Source organism: Sphaerodactylus townsendi, linkage group LG03 (genome assembly GCF_021028975.2).
Source record: "Sphaerodactylus townsendi isolate TG3544 linkage group LG03, MPM_Stown_v2.3, whole genome shotgun sequence".
NCBI lineage: Eukaryota > Metazoa > Chordata > Lepidosauria > Squamata > Sphaerodactylidae > Sphaerodactylus > Sphaerodactylus townsendi.
Window position 1 is genome coordinate 127,582,467 of NC_059427.1, and position 21,185 is coordinate 127,603,651.

Consider the following 21,185-nt stretch of genomic DNA (forward strand, 5'->3'; position numbering starts at 1 on the left):
TTCCACTCTGCGGGAAACACTTGCAACCAGAAGGGCCAAACAACGAAGTAATATATCTGTGGGGGCCTGAAAGACTCACATGGGTTCCCATCTGCTCCTAGAATCTTAGAAGCTCCTGTTTCTGATTCTGAAGTGCTGGATTGTGCTGGTCTGTGCTCCTGTGGATGTAGAGAGAGTGAGCGTAGCTCTTTGAGGAATAGAGTTTATGGTTCCAATATCCTCCCCTTATCTCTTTAACAACCCCTTCATCCAACAAATCCATAAAAGCAGATTCCCCCAATGCTTCTCTTATACAGTAGATGGAAAATCCAATTGGCCATACCCTTGCTACCAAATGAGAGACCCTTGAATGCCCCTGAAATGCTCTTAAGGGTAGAAATGTGGAGTCATGTCTTCTTTTGAACTATAGAGTTGCTGTTCCTGAATAGAGGCTTTGCAAATGCTCTTTTGCCCTTCAGTGGAAGACCTCAGAGTTTTTGTGGGTCTATGCAAATCTAAGCACCCATCATTCCCTGATAGTGCTATATTTATGAGAGATTAAGCATAATATATCCCAACAGATTAAAAAGGATTAGCCCCTCAGGAAGCATTATTTCAGCCTGATTTGTTTTAGCCAAAAAGCTGGGTCTCAGTTGCTTTGTTTAAGTAAGCAGAGCTGAGATTCCACAGGGATCCAAGTGTAAAAGGACATCACGGCACAATTGGAATTAAATATTTAAAAACTAATTGTTCAATTGGCCAGATCTTTAAAAAAACACACCTATATGCTTGCACCCAACTTGCTTCTCCTCTTCCCCCTTTGCTTCCATTCACTGTTACTCTTATGTTTAATTTTTCATTACTCTTGTCATGTTGTACTTGTGGTGGTATATGTGCCTTTGTAGTTTGCTTAATCTTTTAGGACTGCCTTATGAAGCAAGCCTACTTTTTAATTTTTAATGTAGCCTGACAGATAAAGAGAATCTTAATAAATAAAGAATATGCAATGCACCTGTGCTTATTTGTTTGGAATAAAAAGTGGGGTTTCCGTTATACTTAATATGAGAACGAGCAACACGATTTGTCAAACTCCCCGTTCAGACAATGGCCATTTCCACACAACCAGCGAGCACGGGTGCATCGGCATAAATTATACCGATGCACAGACGGTCCCGGTAGGGGCGCAGCTGAAGGCCAGCCTTCGCACAGGCTGCGCCTTCCCCAGCCAGCTTACCTTCTCCTGCTGACTGCCATCGCATTGTGGAGGCCAGGGGACCCCCCCCCCCCCCAGCCAGAGCGATGGCTCTGGAGATGGATGCCAGGGGGACGTGTCCCCATGCCTCCACAATGTGACGGCAGCCAGCAGGAGAAGGTAAGCTGGCTCGGGAAGAAAATGCCGCCTTCCATCCACTGCCGTTCACACGGCAGTGGGTGTAAGGCGCTACTTTTGAAAAACCTTGCTCGTGGAGTGAGGTTCAAAAGTGGCATTTCCATGCCACTTGCGTGGCGCGAGCACTGTGCAAACTCCTCCCCAGGGATGGCCCATGCGGAAACAGCCAATAACTCACTTGAAGTGTTCAAGGATTTTATTGAAGACATGAGAGTAACAGTGAAAGACAGTTCTGGCAAGAAGGCGACATAACTGTTGATAATATGTTGCAGTAAATCCCCACCCCCCATGAAAACCAAGGCAGTAGAAGAGTCCAGTCTGAGAGCCCATCCCAGCCGCAGAGCTCCAAGGCCAGAGAACCAGTTAAGCACCTGCATATGCAAAAGCTCTCCCCAGCAGTTCCCCTCCCAGCAAATGGCATCCTGACATGATTACACTGTCCCTCTTCCCCTATCTCAAATCCCTATTCCCGTGTAGTGGAGCATTCGGAGATAAAGAGTGCCAGTTTTTTTAGGAGGACTGCTGCTTGATTTAAACACAGTAGAGCCAGCTTCTTAATATGTAGAGGCATAGATACAAAACAATAGTTCAGATTGTTTCAGGAAACATTTATTGTTACCACTTGCCACTACTACAGCAACATAATGGTCTTGTGCAGCATGGCAAAATCATAGGCCATTCTTCTAAAGATGTCCAGTGGTTGGTTGACTTCCCAACTTGACAAGCAGTTAGGGAGATCCTAATGGGCTAGCACAGAGAAATGATGGATGGGCTTCCTCCAAGTCATCTCCCTCCCAACCCCAAGATTCAATCACATCAGATTTTTGGAATAAGAAGAGGATGCCACATCTGTCAAAGTTGTTTTGGTTTTACTGGAGTTAATGTCCATGTATGTGGTTAGTTGTTCAAAGATAAATTATACCCCATACTAAGGGGGGAAAAATCAGCAACAGGTAATTTGAAAGAGGTTTCCCAGATGATCTTTTTTTTCTTTTCAGGCACACAGAAAGTAGCGACATGGCTCTGTAGCACCAAAACTGCTGCCTCTGTGCATTTGAGTTGCATTGAATTTGTTATTGTTTTTAGTACTTACCTGTCCTTTTGAGTTGCTCAGGCGGAAAGGCAGGCATATAAATATTTTAAATAAATAAATATGTATGAATGCTAGGAATTTTTTTGGCATGGCTTTCAGTGCACTGAGAATTGAGTTTTGTTCTGCTGTGGAACCTTCTACTCTGTTAGGCACAAGATTGCCTGCTTCTGGTCATTCAGGCAATAACACATTTCCTCTTCATGCATTCTGTTGTGAAGTCATTTTGTCTACTACCCTAAAAGGGTATGTGTGATGTCTTCAGTTATAGTTTTGTGTCCAGTACACCAAGCCAGCAATGATAATCCTGTACAGTAGAATGTTTATACACCATTTTCTGTGCCCTCAAGCATTTGTCAAAGTTTACATTAAAGAGGACTTGTGTTGCAAGATTACTTCTCAAACTGGGTCTGTTTTTATTACTGTTCTTTTTCACTGTGAACGGATACATCATATGGCTGTTAGTCATAATAACTCCTCCTCTCCTCCTTTTCCTTCCTCTTGTTCTTTGTTACTTATCTGGATGAAGGATTTAGAAACTTCTTTTCTTCTAGATAATTTTGTACCTTCCAAAGAAATATATTTGTGTTTCTGAATTTCAAAGGACTTCTTGTTTTTATTATTTCTCTTTGTTATGTGGTTACAGATATGGAATATTTCATTAAACTACTGTCCATTTTAATGCAAGAGGTGTATTCTAATGTATATAATCAAGAGCTGGATAAGCACATTTCAGAAATCTTGGATGATTTTCCAACAAACAGTTGCACAGCACTATGTATAAGAAGTGGGTGGACTCTGAACACACAAATAAACTGTTCAGTAGTTCTGTATATTGGAGGCAAAAGGCCTACTTTTTGACTGTGCTGTATTCTTTTTATCTCTTTTGCAGAACTACACACAGTACATCCCATTATCCATATATGACCTACAGACTTGGATGGGCAGTCCTTCCATTTTTGTCTACGATTGCTCCAACGCCGGCCTTATTGTCAAGTCCTTCAAGCAGTTTGCTCTCCAGAGGGAGCAGGAACTGGAGGTGAGATGTCACAGAGGGTGAGATAGCACAGAGGGATCGTTGCAGAGGGCCAGTGGGGCATTGGGAATGCTGGAATAGGGCAGAGGTGTTCTTATTGATTGGGGAGCCCAACTAACAGCTGAAAAAAAGAAGCAATTGGAACTGAAAAAAAGAAGCAATTGGAAAGAGTGTCATTCTAATCCAGTGTTTCTATCTCTGTTTGCCAGCCCTTCTATGTCCTGGATAATAAATAGAGGGGTTAATTAAATGATACCATTAATACAAATTATATTAATACAATTAGTATTAATATCTACAGTTAGTATCTTAATGGGTTTTTAATACAGAGACTAATGTGGGGGTGAAACAAGCTCACCTATCCCCCACATAGCAGACTTGGCCTGCCCAGAGTTTTATTACTGATACTTACTGTTGTACCAAACACAGTTAGTAAACTAATGCTTTACAGGGGTTACAAAAAAGAGATGTACTTCTATTGCCTTGTAATTTCACAGAATATAGGAGCGTGCAGGCACTCTTCGTAAAAGGAATGTTTTATGTTTAGTATTACATTTAGTGTTGTAAATGTAAATTCTAAAGATGGAGTCATTATAGTTAAAATTCTTTTCGTTTTGCATTTGACGCTGAGTTTGGATAGATGTTGTTTTCCCTAGCTGCAGCTGCCAGAGATTCATGATTGGAAACCAATTTCTTACTTGATATTGCTAAATCCTTTCAATCTTTTCAACTTCCACTTGGAGTATGAGTGAAATTGGTCTGAAGCATGATTCTGATTGCCAAGGCTGTTTTACAGATTTTATGTTTTGTTAAACCAAAAAACCTTACATGTTGGAATTTACTATGTATAAATAACACAGCTTTTCAGGTAAGTGCAAATTTTGACTAGCCTGCTTAAACATTTCCCTGCATATTACAGAGCAGTACTAACAACATCTGACATTATCTTGGGTTATCTACAAGGCTGTACTAGTAGAACCAGCAGTTTGACATTACTTCTGCCATATTTTCATAAAAGAAAAAGTCATCTTGTCAGTCATTTTCTCAGCTACAAAGCTGGAAAGCTACACAATTGCACTCACCACATGCAATATCTAAAGGGCAAACCTCCTAAGATGAACATTTTCTGGTCTAGAGCCTTACTTCCTTCTCCTGACAGAGGCCCTAATTCTCTGCTTCCTCATGACTGTTTTCTAACCAGTGACTCGGATTCATAAAAGTGTTTCTTTAAAAAAAAATTGGAATTTTTTAGAATTTTTGATTTTTTTAAATACAGTGGAACCTCGGTTTTCGTTGACTGCGGTTATTGTCGGTTTCGGTTTTCGCCGATTTTTTCCCGTGAACATTTTGTCTCAGTTTTTGTTGGTTGCCTCGGATTTCGTCAGATTTAGTCGCTTTTGTCGTTGCAGTTTGCTTCAATTTCCTATGGAACTTTCCTATGGAAATCGTTGCCTTGATTTTCATTGGTTTTGGATTTCGCCAATTGTTTTGGATGGATTACCAATGAAAACTGAGGTCCAACAGTATTATACACAATCCATTGTAATATCATTACTTAAATTATATTGAACAAAACAATATTCAGGTTGAAAATCAGCAGACATACATTAGTTTCTAACAGACCACACTATTTCAGGCATTACTTTATCACTAAATTTAACTAATTAAAGGTTGCCAACTTTCTCCTTGATACTTTACATCCCCAAAACATTGAAATGCAGTTAATTTCACTAATCACAGGTATCCTAAATTTTTAATATTCTTTTTTATTAGGTAATATTTCTAATGCCTAGCAAAAATAATTCAGGGAAAAATATCAGGGAAATTAATTTAAAAATCTTCTGGCTTCATTGGAAGAATAATGGTCCAGATTTCATGAACTAACAGAGTATTTTCATGTGTGGAAGGGTTTCTGTGACAGTGTCCCCCTTGGTACCATAAAATACCATGGAAGCTCTTCGTTGGATGCAAGCCAGTGCTTTTGTGACACATTTATATATGATAGTTACCCTGTGATAAGTATATAGCTGTTTGGAGCTGATTTGGGGACAATTAAAGAGTACTTGCCGTCAAGCAGTAATTGAATGGGATCTCTGAAGTCTTGATGTAGATGTACAGTCCAAAGCCTGTGTAATAGCTCATCAGTGCATTATGATGGGGAGCAAAAGGTACAGTCCAAAGCCTGTGTAATAGCTCATCAGTGCATTATGATGGGGAGCAAAAAATCAGACATTTGTATTAAGTAGTAGTATCTAATTGGCTGACTTTATGATTTATGCAACTGTTTGCCACTTTACTAGGCTTTGCATTTGGTGGGGGATCTTTTTGTTTGTTTTTTTGGTCTTGTGTTTTCTTTTTTTATTGTTGGTTTTATTTCAGTCGTTGCCAACGTAGGGGTCTTTGCATTTTGGATTGATCTTTGTAAGCTAAGATGGATCAGTCTGACACTATAGTCAGATATGAAACCATTCAGTCATCATTAGGACTGTGTTTGGAAGATCTGTGTGGCCATAGCCCTTGAGCACTTCTTCAGTCTAAACCTCTGTTTTATCTCTCTAAAGAGTATCCATTTTAGTGTGTAGCAGCAAAAAGGCAAAATTTGCTGTGGCTGCTTAGGTGCCAAGGCAAGGCAGCGGGGATGGTTCTTGTTTTATAGATAAGAGACCAAGTCGAATGGCTTATTTAAGATCCCGCAAAGCCTCTGGGACAGAACAGGAGGCTTACCTGCTTCCCACTTTTCAGATTTGTTGGTTTCGCCACAGTCAAGGCCATTTTAAGTAAGTTTTTAAAAACACCACTCATTTATGCCCTTTTCTTTAGCTAGCTTTTTAATTTACATTTTGAAATTTCAAATAAATGCAGTTGTATCACCGAAAAATAAAAGTAGAAAGTAATGAAAACTCCTCCATACCCAGGGTATTGGGGTTTGGAAAAGTTTGCCACAGTGCAAGAAAGATCAGAATGCAAGCATGCACAACATTTTGTGAGCAGGGAAAGAAAACAGCGCCAAATTAGCAGAATTAGTGAACTGCAGAAAAGGCACTTGTGACAGTTTCAGGGTTGGGAGTGGAGTGGTCCCTATTAGTTCAAGTCAAAGAAGCTACGGTAAATTGTGCTGTACTATAGTTCTAGGCTTGGATCTTTTGGAGCTTTTCCATGGGTGGAACGAGTTTTGCCTGAGGGGCACAACATTCTTGCTCCTCCCCCCCCCCCCCACGCACTGCAGTACAAAATGTCCCTTCTGGTGGAAATGCTCCAATAGATCCATACCATAGACTACACATTTCAAAATGGAATCACCCAGTGTGTTGGGAGCCATACTGTTAAAAGTAAAGAGCCTATATAATGTAAGGGTTAGAACATTAGAATAGGACAGGGGAAAGCTAGTTGCCTCTGTAGTGAAACTCACTTGCACCTTGGACTGGTCATTCTGTCTCAGCCAAACTGACCTCACTGGAGTGTTGTAAGAATCATGGGAAATAACGTAATAAATAACAATAAAAATTCTTACACCTATGAATGGCAGGATATGCTTACTGTTTGGCTTCTTTAGCCCTCACTGTCTTCATAATAGGCCTCAATGAAACCTATGAAGGTCTTTCTGTCTCTATACTTGACTTCATACAGAAAACTTTTCTTTTTCCTTCTTCTGTCATTTCCCTTTTGTTCCCATGGGTCTGTAAAGCAAGCTGCACATTTCTGATGGGAACAGGGAAAAGTACTGCTCTTTCCAAAGAATTTTGAGGCTAATCTTAATCAGGTTGGTTGTTCATCTTGTCTATCCCTCCTACACTCAAGAAGTTTTGTTATGGGTTTCGGAGTTTTCTTTCCTCAAACCCAGCAAGTCTGAATCACGTTGGTTGTTCATCTTGTCTAGCCCTTACACTAAAGATGTGTATTGAGCTGGAGTTTGGAGTTTTCCTTCCTTCAAACCCAGGTAGATCACTGTAGCCATAAGCCTGATGAAAGCAAGTTTAATGAGCTAGTGCTTCCTTCAGGTAGATCACTGTAGCAGCTGATGAAAGTGTTTAATTACTCTTTTGTGGTTACTGAAGGAGAAGCCAGGACTGAATAGGTGATACTGACATTGGTGCTGAGAGGTTGCAAAGCTGGGAGGGAGAGTTGGCTCTCAGATGAGGACCCGGAGTTAATGTTGTCTTTTATATACACTGCCTGATAAAAAGCATTTTATATTAACTGGTGTTGATTGGAATCTGTTGTTAAATTTGTTTATGCAAATCTTTTACCCTCAGGCTACAGATCAGTTAACATCCATCTTGCTATTTCTTTTGCATGAGCAAGCCAAGAATGACCATGAATTCACTGGTCAAGAATTGTACAGTTCAGTTTTAGACCATGTCCATTGCAGAATATATTATATAAGGTGCTTGCAGTTTTCTGAAACAAAATATGTGAAGGATTAAAATGACATGTTGTTTTCAGATGACACATGTATAACAGTGCAAGAGTGCATCGTTATCTTTCATAATTAACTAAGTTTTTGGTCTTTGCAATACAGTTCTAATTAAAATTAAGAAGTGTCTGTCCTCCCCCCAAATTATGCCTAATGTTATTGGTTATTGTTTTAAATCATCGCTTGTATAAATAGCAGATATTAAAAACACAAAATCGGTTCCTAGCTAATACCTCTAAATATTTATTTTGTTAAATGTAATTTTTCTATTCTACAAAGAAGGAAGCCTATACAGTATGGAGACTGAGGATTATAAGTTGCATGTATTCAGTTCTTCTGCTGTGCTGTTTTGTTTTTTGGTGCCTTACCAGAAAGATTGACCTACTGGATTATTGACTCATGGAATAATTTGACATATTTTTTAAAAATTTGGCCTGCAGTAGTAGTACGGATTAAAGGATGGCCAGATGGTGTTTCTAGCTTTGTTAATATAAGCGGAGCTTTTCCCACAAATATTTTTTAAAATATAAACTTTTTTAGAATTAAAGCAAATGCTTCACTATAACAGACATACAATATTAAAACTCTAAGAAATATAGTGCTAATTTGGAATTAGCATTTATTTTTGCATAGTCACAACATCCAGACAAAATCCAGAAGAAAGAGAAAAATGACAGAAGTTGGAAATGTTACTTGTATCCTATTTATAGCTAGTGTCTAGCTGCTAAAATCTCATCATTCACTAACTCAGAGTACCTTTCTTCAGCCACTTAAAGAAGTGATTATCCACCCACTATTTTTTTTTAAAAAACCTTCCCTACACAAAAATGGCATGGACAAGTATTGAAGAATCTCCAATTATAGAACAGTCTCCAATTTGCCCTTTCTGGGCAAAGAGACAGGAGTAGCAGTCCAGCTCCAGCTCCTTTTGGATAACTTATCTACTCTGTATCCTTCAGGGCAGGGTATGGGACAGCAATGATTCTTCCAGTTTTAGTTGATGACCTCCATCATAAAAGACCATGCCTCTTTGTTGATCTGCTTGGATTTATCGGCAGCCTTTAATACAGTAGAGCATGTCATCTTTTGAAACACTTAGGAGGCAGAAATAGATCATTCTTCTCAGATTGGACTCAAAGGGTTACTATTGGAAACCAGTCATCATCAGTGTGGGACCTATCTTGTGGAGATCCACAATTCACATCTCTCATGGGGCACAATTCTATCTCCCATGCTTTTTAGTCTCAATAAAGCCTTCAGAACAAATTGGTAGTAGCTTTGAAGTTGGTTGTCATCAATATGCACATTATATGTCATTGTCCAAATTTCCTAGTAATTGAGATCTTGAAGGAAAATGTACTTATTTTGATGGAGTTCAGCTTATCCCTGTTAATAACTCAGTTATAAGCCTTAACGTTATACTGGACCCAGCTTTATTGGCATCTTGGCACCTAAGCTGGAGAGCCAAGTTAATAGAGCTGCAAAAAAGACTTTCTTCCAACTGAGCCTCGCTTGTAAAATGGCCCTTTACCTTGATACAGCTGATTTGGCTACCTTGATCCATGCCCAGTAACATCAGGGCTAGACCAGTGGTGGGATTCTAAATAGTTATCTCTGTGGCTCTTTCGCTCCTGGGAGACTATTCCAGGAGAGGGGGACTCAGGGGACTTTCAGAACCACGACCAGCCTGGCACCTTTGCATCCAGATTAGCTGAAGCTTTGAATGCTCTATGGCTCTTTCACTCCTGGGAGACTCTCCCAGGAGAGGGGGACCGAGGGGGCTTTCAGAGCCACGACCAGCCTGGCACCTTTACAGCCAGGCTGTCCAAAGCTTTGAAAGCTCTGTGGCTCCTGCTGGGAGACTCTCCCAGAAGAGGGGGGCCTTTGCAGCCAGGCTTCTCCAAGGCTCTGAAAGCCTCGGCAAGGCGCCCAGCTGCTCGGGTCTCTGAAAACCCCCTCGGTCCCCCTTCCCTGGTTCAGCTGGTTCTCCGAACTACAGGAAATTTAGCTAGCGGTTTGGGCGAACTGGTGCGAACCAGCTGGATCCCACCTCTGGGCTAGACGACTATATTGCATTCTACATTGATCTCAGAATCAACTCAGAAGCTCCAGTTGATGCAGAATACCACAGCTTGACTATTATCAGGAGATAGATGGAGCTGTTACTCCCATTCTGCAGTCATGCCACTGGCTGCCTGTCAGTTACCAAGCTCAGTTTAAAGCATTGGCTATCACATACAAAGCCCTTCATACAGAGGTGGGATGCAGCCTATTCGCACCTATTCTGTAGAACCAGTTACTAAAATTTTCTCAGTTCGGAGAACCGGTTATTAATGATTAACTCCACTAGGGACAAGGGGGTAATCTCTGTCCCTGGGTACAACAAATCTCATCCAGTGGGGAATGCAAAATCACCCCCCAGGGTCCTCTGCAGCCCCCCTGCCCCTCATGGCACCCCCCACGTGTGTTTGAACTGTATGAAATAATACAATATATAGTAATTCTATTTTTTGTTCATTGGTATAAAGGTTGGGAAAGTATTATAGGTAAAGAATTTTCTTTTTCTTTTTTTCCCTTGAAATTTATATTGGAAAGAGAGGAGTTTAAACTACTCTTTTAGAATAAGGATTTTGGATCTCTCCCTCTGTTAGTTTTCTTTCAAGTGGAATAGAAAAAAGAAGTTATTAGAATCTGAAGGGGAAGTAGAAAGTAGGGAGGGAGGGAAATATGGGAAGGAGGGAGGCAATATAGGATGTTGTAGTTGGGGGGGGGTTGAGAGAGATAGACAATTAGATATGTTCGTAATATGTTAACAGTTGTAAACAGTTTTTGGTTTCTCTCCTTATGTTATTATTTAAAATCAATCAATATAATTATATAAAAAAGAAATAATACACTATCTTTCGGTATATTGCTTTTTTATACTTTAAACCGTCATTATTTGAATCTAGAGGCGGGGTGAAGGGGAACTGCACCTGGGGCACGCGTGCCCTGTGTCCTCACCACAGCCCCGCCCAGGAATGCCCTGCCTCCAGGATGCCTGGCCACGCCCGTCGTGCCCTGCCCAGCCCCATTGGCACTACACCACTGTTTGAATCCCACCACTGCCTTCATAACTTTGAATCCTCATATCTGTGAGACTGTCTTTTTCTCTACGCTCCACCACAGCAGCTTCACTTATATCAGCAAGGTCTTCCACAGGTGCTAACTTGCAAATGGGCAAGATCAACAGCTATCTGTACTTCTCCATTATGCCCCACATTGTGGAATGTCCTGCCTGAGGTGGTTAGGAAGGCTTCCACTTTCCTGGCTTTCACATACTATGGAAAACTGAAGCATTCAAGAGGACTTCTTCTACACTTGAAACCGGGATACTCTGTACAAAATGATTTTCAAAGTTACTTGGATAAATAATTAGGAACCATGGTCTATACTACTGTATGCATCTAGCTGTAAGTAAAGTCCTACTATTCAACTGTTGCAAAATGTAGCGTGTGCTTTGTTTGAGTTCTGTTTTTAGATTTCTGATTGGGGTTTATTTGGACTGTGGCTTCGTGGTGGAGCATCTGCTCGCCACGCAGAAGGTTCCAGGTTCAGTCCCCAGCATCTCCAGTTAAAAGGACCAGGCAAGTAGGTGATGTGGAACAATTCTGCCTGAGACCCTGGAGAGCCACAGTTGGTCAGAGTGGACAGTGCTAACTTAGATGGACCAAAAGTCTGATTCAGTGTGTTTTTCATGTGTTTCATGTGTTTATGGTTTTTCAACCTTAATATTATAGCATTGTTTCTGGAATGTCCTGCTCTATTGATTGTATTAATTCATTCTATGTAATCCAGGGACAACATATGGGGATAAATATCCCTAGACTGCAGCCATTTAATCACGTAGGGGGCGGAAAATCGCCCCCACGCCCCCCCTCTTTCCCCTCATCCCCCCACCCTGACTTTGAGATGGCCTGGTGCAAAAAAAAGTTGCTTGGTTGTGGTGGGGGAAGGCAGCCACCCATATTGGGGGGGGGGGAGGGGAGCGGAAAACTCAGATTTTGCACCAGGCTACATTTTCCCTACTTCTGTCTCTGATGTAATCTCCCTTGAGTCCCAGTGAGAAACGTGAACTATAAATAATGTAAACAAAATAAAGAAATGTGTAAACTTTTCTGAGTAAAACATGAGGTCTACAAGCTTGAATTATTCAGAATGAAAAACGTGATGTATAGATAATCTTGTTTTTGGCAATGAATGGATTCATAGAATAAGTACACTCTATGTTATCAGCATTATGGAAAGTAGCTCTTTCCTCTGAGGATGCAACTCGGGAGGGTTTGCTTGAGGCTTAAACCTCAGTGGAGACTGCAATTAGGAAGAATTCTTGCTCAGCATGAATACCCGAAGGATGGGAAGATGAAGGGCTGAAATGCCAGTTCAGTATTCTGAAAAAGTTAAATGCCAATTCAGCTGTATTTGTGTTCTGTGTTTTAAAACAAAAGGTGAGGGCACCTCTTTGTTGCTCCAATATGGTTTCCTCTTTCAATCATCCAGGAGGGGAGTTTTATGAAGTGCCTTTTTGAGTTACCAGAATCTCTTGGGACATTTTAAATCACTCTCCGGAATTCTAGCAGTGGTATGATTATAAACAAAAGGTGCAACCTGGCAGCAACATTACAGGACATTTTCCAAAAAAGACTGTTATTAGTTATCATGTCAGTGTTAACAAGGGACTAAAAATGTATCTGATCTTAGCCAAGTTGCAACAGCTGTAACTAGCTAATTTTGTGCCCAAGGCAAGAATATAAAATTGCGCCCCCTCTATTTGTTGTGTTACAAAGGTAAGTATATAAATAAAAGGTAATAATCACATAGTATCAGCTATTATAATCAATGTATTTGTTCTAGAAGAAGAAGAAGAAGAAGAAGAAGAAGAAGAAGAAGAAGAAGAAGAAGAAGAAGAAGAAGAGTTTGGATTTATATCCCCCCTTTCTCTCCTGCAGGAGACTCAAAGGGGCTTACAATCTCCTTGCCCTTCCCCCCTCACAACAAATACCCTGTGAGGTAGGTGGGGCTGAGAGAGCTCAGAAGAACTGTGACTAGCCCAAGGTCACCCAGCTGGCGTGTGTGGGAGTGTACAGGCTAATCTGAATTCCCCAGATAAGCCTCCACAGCTCAGGCGGCAGAGCTGGGAATCAAACCCGGTTCCTCCAGATTAGATACGCGAGCTCTTAACCTCCTACGCCACTGCTGCTTCTAGTTGTGATATATACTTTATCTGTGCCCCTTGGCTTTGTGTGCCCAAGGCAAGTGCCCCATTGTTACAGCTCTGCTGGAGGCACTTACTTGGAAGTAAGATTGTGACCAGAAGCTTCTGGCACCAACTAAAGCAGTTCTTGACTTGCCTTCAGATACTGGACAGATCTTATTTTACAAGTCACTTGAGGGTGCTGAGTGAACAACAAGAGCAAGTTTCAACCATAACTTAGTATTTTCCCTTGCTTTTCCCACTTTTCCTCAAATTTGTCCAGGTGTGAGAGCAAAGCAGTAACATTGGCAGAAGAAGCTCACAATGATAGAAGCTCCACTTTCAGCCAGCAGTGGTTGACATCACAAGGAATAGTTCATCTCCTATCATTGAGTGTTCCTGAAGGGGTGATTGGGAATGATGCACTCATACTGGAGGTGATGAGGAGGTGGTGCCAAGTTTTTGCAGTAGTGTGTAGGTGCACAGATGACAAGTTGATAGCACAACTTGGCATGGCTGCAGATGATAGGTCTTGCTGGTGCTGGGTTGCTCTCTCCACTCAGTAATTGTGCACCTCTGGTGCCACCTGTTGATGCTGTCCATAAAGAGCACCGCATTCCTCTGTGCCGTTGGTGGAGCTTAGTGACAGGAAGTGCAATCCTCCCTGCAACCCATCACATGAGCTGCTGTTGTCGCCATCCCCAGTTCTGCTTGTATAGTCAAAAGCTTTGTATTTTCCATTTCCCCAATGAGCCTATTTATATATAAAATTGTTTTCTGCGAGTGAGGCCATTGCTCCGTCTAGCTAAGTATTGAACTGTACTGGCATTTGTTTTCCAGTGTGTCAGAGAGAGCAACTGAGATCCTTTAGCTAGAGTTCTGAGTATTAAACCTCTGTCCTTCAGCATACAGAGCATGTTCTCTTGTCTCTAAACCCCAAAAGGATTACAGAACCAATTGCAAACTTGGCAAAAAGTAAGGATTGCATTTTAGGTAGTGAGCACAGGCCATAGTCACTATTTTGGATGCTGATTGGTCAGATGAGAATACTATAGCTTTGTCCCCAGTGAGTAATCACAATAGGAGAACAGAGATCTGGCCCCAGAATAGAATTACTTCCATAGATAGGAGAGCAAACTGTTTGGATACTGACATTGTTGTCTGAGAGGTCCACTATGTCAGCCAATTCATTACAATCAAATGGTGTAATCGGGAACACAGGTCTAAGCATAGGTGCCAAACCTGCTCCTATAAAAGGGCTGCTTCAGAGTAAGAGACCTTTTAGAATGAAAGATGACAAAGGCTGTTAGCAAAGGAGGCACAAATGTTTGTGTGAGGTACAAAACAAATAAATCAGTTAAGGCTTTGCTAAGCCCTGTGTACATATTGAGTAGTGGGGCTATGACTAGACAATCCACTTCTGGCCCAAATTTCCTAACTATCAGAAGATGGTGACTCAGTGGAATGGGAAGGCCCTGTCCATTTTTCATCTATTAATTCCCATGTGCTTTGATACCCTTCCCCAAGTCAGTTGAAAGTGAATAACGGTCCTACCATTCCAAGTACACTGTTTCAGACAGTGACATCAAGAAGGGAAGAACTTTTAAGAGAGGCCCTGCTTCCCTTCTTTTCAGTGAAAAGTGACAAAGCTGATTCTGTACCAATTCAGCCGTCTCTCCCAGTCTGATGTTGAATAGATCCTGGTGGCTGCGAAGCTTACCTCCTGCTCCTTAGACCTGTGCCCATCCTGGCTGGTGAAAGCCAGTGGGGATGGGGTGTGGACCCTCTTAAGGGGTATAATCAACTTCTCCCTGTCCTCAGGGATTCTTCCAGGGGGATTGAAAAAGGCAGTGGTAAGGCCACTCTTTAAAAAAAAAACATCTTTGGAACCTTCTGAATGTTTCACATTCAGAAAATAGTTTGAGTTTCAGATGCAAAGTTTACTCCGATTGTTCTTTTCACCTTATGGGTTCGTGTCATTCTTGGCACTATGATGGCTGCTCACGAAAAGACTGGCAGCTGCAGGAGGTACAACCAATTCCAAGTCAGGTGCCCATCTCTTAAGAAAAACTGTATGCAAGTTCCAACCACTTGGTAGGTCTTATGGAGAAATAAGGCACCCCGATCCTGCTCTAAATTATCTAATTAACTAGCTTCATTGAATTCAGAGAGTGTCTGTAAACACGCCATAATTCTGGGTAGCTAAATGAGCTGCTGAAGTGCACTGCATTAAACAAAAGTCTGCTTAATCTTCTTCTGTCCTCCCACATAATTGCATATATTTGACCCAGCTTATTATAGTTTAAGGGAAACTGGAAAAGGAAGGTGCAGAGGAGACTCCACATGTTAACGGGCATGGCTCAATCTGTACCGAAAAGACAACTGACGTATTGGATTCCCCCCCTTCCCTTTATTTTCAGACCTTTTTAAAAACTCTAATTTGTGCTAAAGCACGATATTCCTTTGTGTTTATATCTTCTGTGTGTGGGAATTAAATACAACCGTGGGAGTGCTTGTTCCTTTAGAATCAAGTGGGGTACATGACTAACTGCTTCTGATCAGAACTGATGAAATCAGATTTGTAGTTTTCATTTGTTTGGCAGTGATGAATCTTTGAAGTCACAACCCAGAGGAGTGTTATATTACATGTCAGTGGTTTGGGGAATATTTTTCCTAATATGTTAGAACAAAAAAGAAAATTGTTTTTCTCTAGTTTTGTTAGCACGTAGAAGATGAGGACGCTGTCAGTTCTGAGAAATCACCAGGCCTTGCCTGCACTCGCAATTATGAGAATTGCAATCTCAAGTTTCCACTCTTAGTCCTTTTGACCTCTCACTGTCTCCTGTAAACAATTGCTGTGATGCTAGAGCGAACAATAGCAGCACAGAAAGGTACAAAACACCAGCTTCTTAAACGTTGCAGGTGAGACTCTGGGTATCTGAGCATTTAGGTATTATGCATTTTGAACAGGTGGATTTCATAGAATTGTATCTATTTCCTTCCCCCATCCACTGGTTATCTCCTGTGCTCTCCTAGAAGCTGCTCTTTTCAATTATGAGATACTCAGGATCAGGCGGGTGCACCACAGGGAAACTAGGGAAATCACCCACTCTTCCCTGGATGAAGCAAGAACTTGTACATCAGGAGAAGATGGTGCCAATTCTCCCTTCCCTCTGCATTCTTCCTCCATCACTTCCTATAATTTGAGGAGGCTGCAGTGGATGGCATTGACATCTGTCTTGTGAAGTCCCATATGTCAGTTCACAGTTTCTGAATTCCATCCTGGGATGTTCCTACATGAGTCTGTAGGAGGAGGAGAAAAACGCATCTGCATGGTATGCAACACCAGGTGTTAAAATCACACTATTACCCAAAATGGTGGGAGTCTCTCTCTTTTAGAGTGGGAAATTAACGAGAGCAAACTCTTGACTTAGCAAAAGATTGGGCAAACCCAGTAGCGTTTGTTGCCTATGTATATAAAGACCAGTGTTCGCAAGAAATTCTATAGGAGAGCAAGTAAAGTTTAACAGTTTTATTAATTTTATTTATTTATTTATTACCTTAGATTTCATAGGCTGCCTCATCCCCACAGGGCTCTAGGCGGCTCACAATAACAGTGTACAACAGTAAATACTTAAAAACACATCTAAAAACCCTTAAAATCCAGTAAACAGCATAACAATTACAACCACAACAATCTAAAAACCCACATCGATGGTGCCTGATCTTAAGGCCAGGAGGCCGGCAGTGCCAAAGATGAAGCCAATATAAAGGCACTGCCGGAGATGGCCCAAATATGGTGGGGGCCTCACAAGGGGACAGCCAATCCGCAACCAACCTGTCCAAAGGCCCAGTGGAACAACTCATACAGGCCCTGCGGAACTCACCAAGGTCCCGCAGGGCCCGGACAGCTGGAGGAAGAGTGTTCCACCAGGCATGGGACAGGACTGTAAAGACCGTGGCCCGGGTAGAGGCCAGCTGCATCATTGAGGAGCTGGGGACTTCCAGTAACTCCGCCGCCGCAGAACGCAGCGGCCTCTTCGGGACATATGGGGTAAGACGGTCCCGCAGGTATGAGGGCCCCAAGCTGCGAAGGGCCTTAAAGGTTAACACGAACACCTTGAAAATGATCAGAAATTCCACCGGGAGCCAGTGCAGATGGCACAATACAGGGATAATATGATCTTGATAAGCCCCCGTAAGAAGCCGAGCAGTTGCATTCTGGACCAGCTTCAACTTCTGGGTCAATCTCAAGGGAAGGCCCGCGTAGAGCGAGTTAACAGTAGTCCAATCTCGAGGTGACCGTTGCATGGATAACAGTGGCCAGGTTAGCGTGGGAAAGGTATGGGGCCAGCTGCCGAGTCTGGCGAAGGTGGAAAAAAGCTACCTGGGTAACATGGGCCACTTGGCCCTCCATAGAAAGGGAGGAATCCAGACGGACCCCCCGGCTGCAAGCCAGAGAGGCCGGGGCCAACATGACCCCTTCCAAAGCCGACGACTGAAAATCCCTAGGCCTCTCACCACGGCCCAGCCAAAGGACCTTTGTCTTCGATGGACTGAGTTTTAACCTGCTCTGCTTCAACCAACCAGCAACCACCTCCAAACAATGCTGTAGAGCCGCAGGGGCAGAGGCCGCCCCCCCTCCGTCAGCAGAATGAGCTGGGTGTTATCAGCATATTGGTGACACCCCAACCCAAAGCTCCGCACCAGCTTTTATTATTAAGGGATAATGGGGGTACACAAGCACACAATAATCAGAACAGCAGAACACACACACAGTCCTAGGATATAAGCAGTGTTGAAGATATAGGTTGGGAATTGTGGAGGAATCAGGGGAATTCTTAGGGTTGATACTGTACCAGATCCTAAAGTGGCTTTGGGTAGGTGAAAGAGTCCAGTGACCTGCAGGAAGTAGGGTAGAAAGCAGGTGGTACACAGCAGCAGCTGAACCCCAAGGCAGGCTCAGATGCACTGGGCAGAACAGCGTGGCCAGATCAGCAGTCCAGACAAACTGACCACTGATCGTTGGGCAAAGGCCTATTTTATAGGAGACATCAAGCTCTCTAGCCATTCTAAGAGACTTAATCTCCCAGGATAAAGAGGAGTCCTGCCTTTCTGGGGAAAGCCAAGAGGCTAACATCATAATGGTTTGAGTTGTTCATTTAATGGTTGAGGCATTAGCTTGATGTGTCAAGCTTGGGAGTGCTTGAAAGGGGAAAGATAGCTGGTTGTATCACAGCTATAGAACAATTACAATGCAAATGAGGCTGCTGTTAGTGAGAGGTTAGTTAGAGTCCTTGGGTTAATACAATGCTGGTAAGTACGCTTGGGACAAAAACATTAACAAGTCCTTTGTCTCTACATGGTGTATGGTCCAGAGCTGGAAATGGGAATGTTCTTCAGGGCATGAGTATTGTGTTCTCTTAATCACTTCAGGAAGGGTATGGTGGCTATTTGCAAGGCAATTGAGGGCAAGGGCAAGTCCAGACAATTTTTTTTTACTTGTGTCCTTGTGGGTTCGTTAGCCAATGGGGAGAATGGGCTCCCCATTTTGGTATTGTACTGCGAGGCACCCCAAGGGGTTGGCAGGATGGGCAGAGGCGTCACTGTCTTAAAACAACTGCCATGAGTCAGTCTGGCAACAACACCTTTATCTTTCATTTCATTGTGCTGTTCATCTGTTCAAACGCTGAGTTCTAGTAGTAAACTGGCCTTAACTCAAAATATTGTATATCATTATGTGTAGTTTCCCATGTTCAGTCACACAGGGGAAATGACATATATACAGCAGTGGAAAAATAAATACTGCAGCAACCTAAAATGATTGCAGTGCTCTGGTGATGTACTGGGAATGTTTTGTGGTGTCCCTGAATATTACCTAGACATAGCAAAGGGCATTTGAGGAACAGTAAGAACTGAAGAGAAATTGGAGGGCCTTATGGATTATTCTAGTTCCTAGCTGGGATAAACAGAGAGCTAATTTTAGGTCACACCCTACTTCTCCCTGAACAGAGGGAGACACAAAGAAGTGAACTGGAAAGATTACATGTTTATTTAATCTCCCAGTTCCCCAAACAGTATAAACCAGCTTTCAATCAGGTTCTGTTTTGCAAATTCAGGAGATTTCACTATTCATTAAAGATGGGAACTGCCTGACACATTCATTAATTTATTCCTCAGTGAGGAGGTCCAGAGAGGGCAATACGTAAGTCTCAGGTCTGCTCTTGACACTTAACTCCCATGATAACATCTGTAGATGAAGTATCTGTACTTGAAAATATTGCACAGTAAGCCCAATTTAGTTGCTGTTTGGAGGACTTCAGAAAGAAAAACACGCAAAGCATATATAGCCTCAGCATATACTAAGAAAAGAGGAATCATTACATATATCAAAAACCAACAGATTACTGTAGCCGAAGAACTCAAAGACCAGGATAGAAGATTTATCTTATTAAAACTTAACCTCACAGATGGTACGGTATGCATATATGAACATATGGTACGGTATGGTACGGTATGCATATATGAACATATATGCCCCAAAAAATTCAAGAGAGATTTTTTAAAAAAAACTTTTCCAATCTATTCTAGGCTTCAAGAGGAGGAATTAATTTTAATTGGAGATAGGAATGCTGTACTAGACCTGAATATGGATAGATCAAAAAAGCTAACAAAGGCAGACTACCTAAAAATGGGTTTCAATATATGGACTTATTCAATTTTGTTGATTCATGGTGTGATAAAAAATCCTAGGACTAGAAACTCACATTGGCACCAATCTTATTCTAGAATTGATATATCCTGGGTTACTGAGACCTTACTTACAAATATTGAGAAGATGGGAACCATGTACTCTGGATCACTAATGTTAGTTACTAGTGTTTGTGCTACCTTTCAGTTGTAGTTGGTGTATTGATTAGTTGTCAGGCAGTCAACTGAGCAACAAGGGAATTACCGCAGTCTGCAATGGCAATGGACTAAAGCAATGGGAAATGAGAGGCCAGGGAAAAGCTAGGGAAATCTGGATGTGTCAAGGTCTTAGCACACTCAGCTCCTTTTAGATAATTCCTGGTTTTATATATTCATACAGCCAAATTTGATTTTTTGTGATAAAATAAATTGCAATGATGCAACCAAACTGGACTACAGATAGGTTGACTTTCAGTGATGAAGTATGGGAAAACAGGTCTTCTCTCTACATTTTTCCCAGTGGAAAAAAGGGCAGGAAACTGTTCATCTGAGTGGCCAACTAAAAAAAAAGGGGCGGGGGTGAGGGTATAGAATCATAGAGTTAGAAGGTCATCTAGTCCAACCCCCTGCTCAATGCCTAGATATCAGCCTAGATTGAACATACCTGACAAGGGTTTGTCCAGCTGCTGCTTAAAGAGTCCACCACTCTTTATCACTACACCACAACCTATTGTTAACTTCAAGTTGTGACCTTAAACATGCACACTTTGGGATGAAAGCCTCCCATCAACCTACTGTTAAATTTTAGTGGCTGTTTTAAAAATGTGGATGCCATGCTTTGAAAGAAGAAGAAAACTCATAATTTCTGTTGGATACATAAGCAAATAAACAGAGAATGAATTTAATTGAGAGCCAGTGTGGTGTAGTTGTTAACAATGGCAAACTCTAATCTGAAGAACTGAGTTTGATTCCCCCACTCTTCCACATGAAGCCTACTGGGTGACCTTGGGCTAGTCACAGTTCTCACAGAACTCTCTCAGCCCATCTACCTCACAAGGTGCCTGTTGTGCGGAGAGGAAGGGGCTGTGATTGTAAGCCACCCTTTAAGGTCAGGAAAAACAGGGTATAAAAGCCTACTCTTTCTTAATTTATACGAATCGTGGGCTGATTCCGCATGAGCCAAAAACAGCAGTGTGAAAGCAGTGTGAAAATGGTGTAAAAGGGTTTAAGACGGTGTAAAAGAGTTTATACTGTTTTCACACCGTTTTCACACAGCTGTTTTTGGCCATGCGGAATCAGCCATGATTTCTAGCCATTGTTATAGGTGTAGCGTTAGCATAATGCATGCACGAG

General features: G+C 41.9%; 1 protein-coding gene across 6 annotated transcripts in view; it reads left to right on the forward strand.

Annotated features, from left to right (window-relative positions):
• Positions 1-21,185, forward strand: part of RPTOR (regulatory associated protein of MTOR complex 1) — a 458,205-nt gene that overhangs the window by 169,019 nt on the left and 268,001 nt on the right. For all 6 annotated transcript variants that reach the window (XM_048488432.1, XM_048488434.1, XM_048488435.1 and 3 more), the window contains exon 5: positions 3,352-3,498. In XM_048488432.1, coding sequence (XP_048344389.1) covers positions 3,352-3,498 — 147 coding nt within the window. The remainder of the gene's footprint in view (positions 1-3,351; positions 3,499-21,185) is intronic.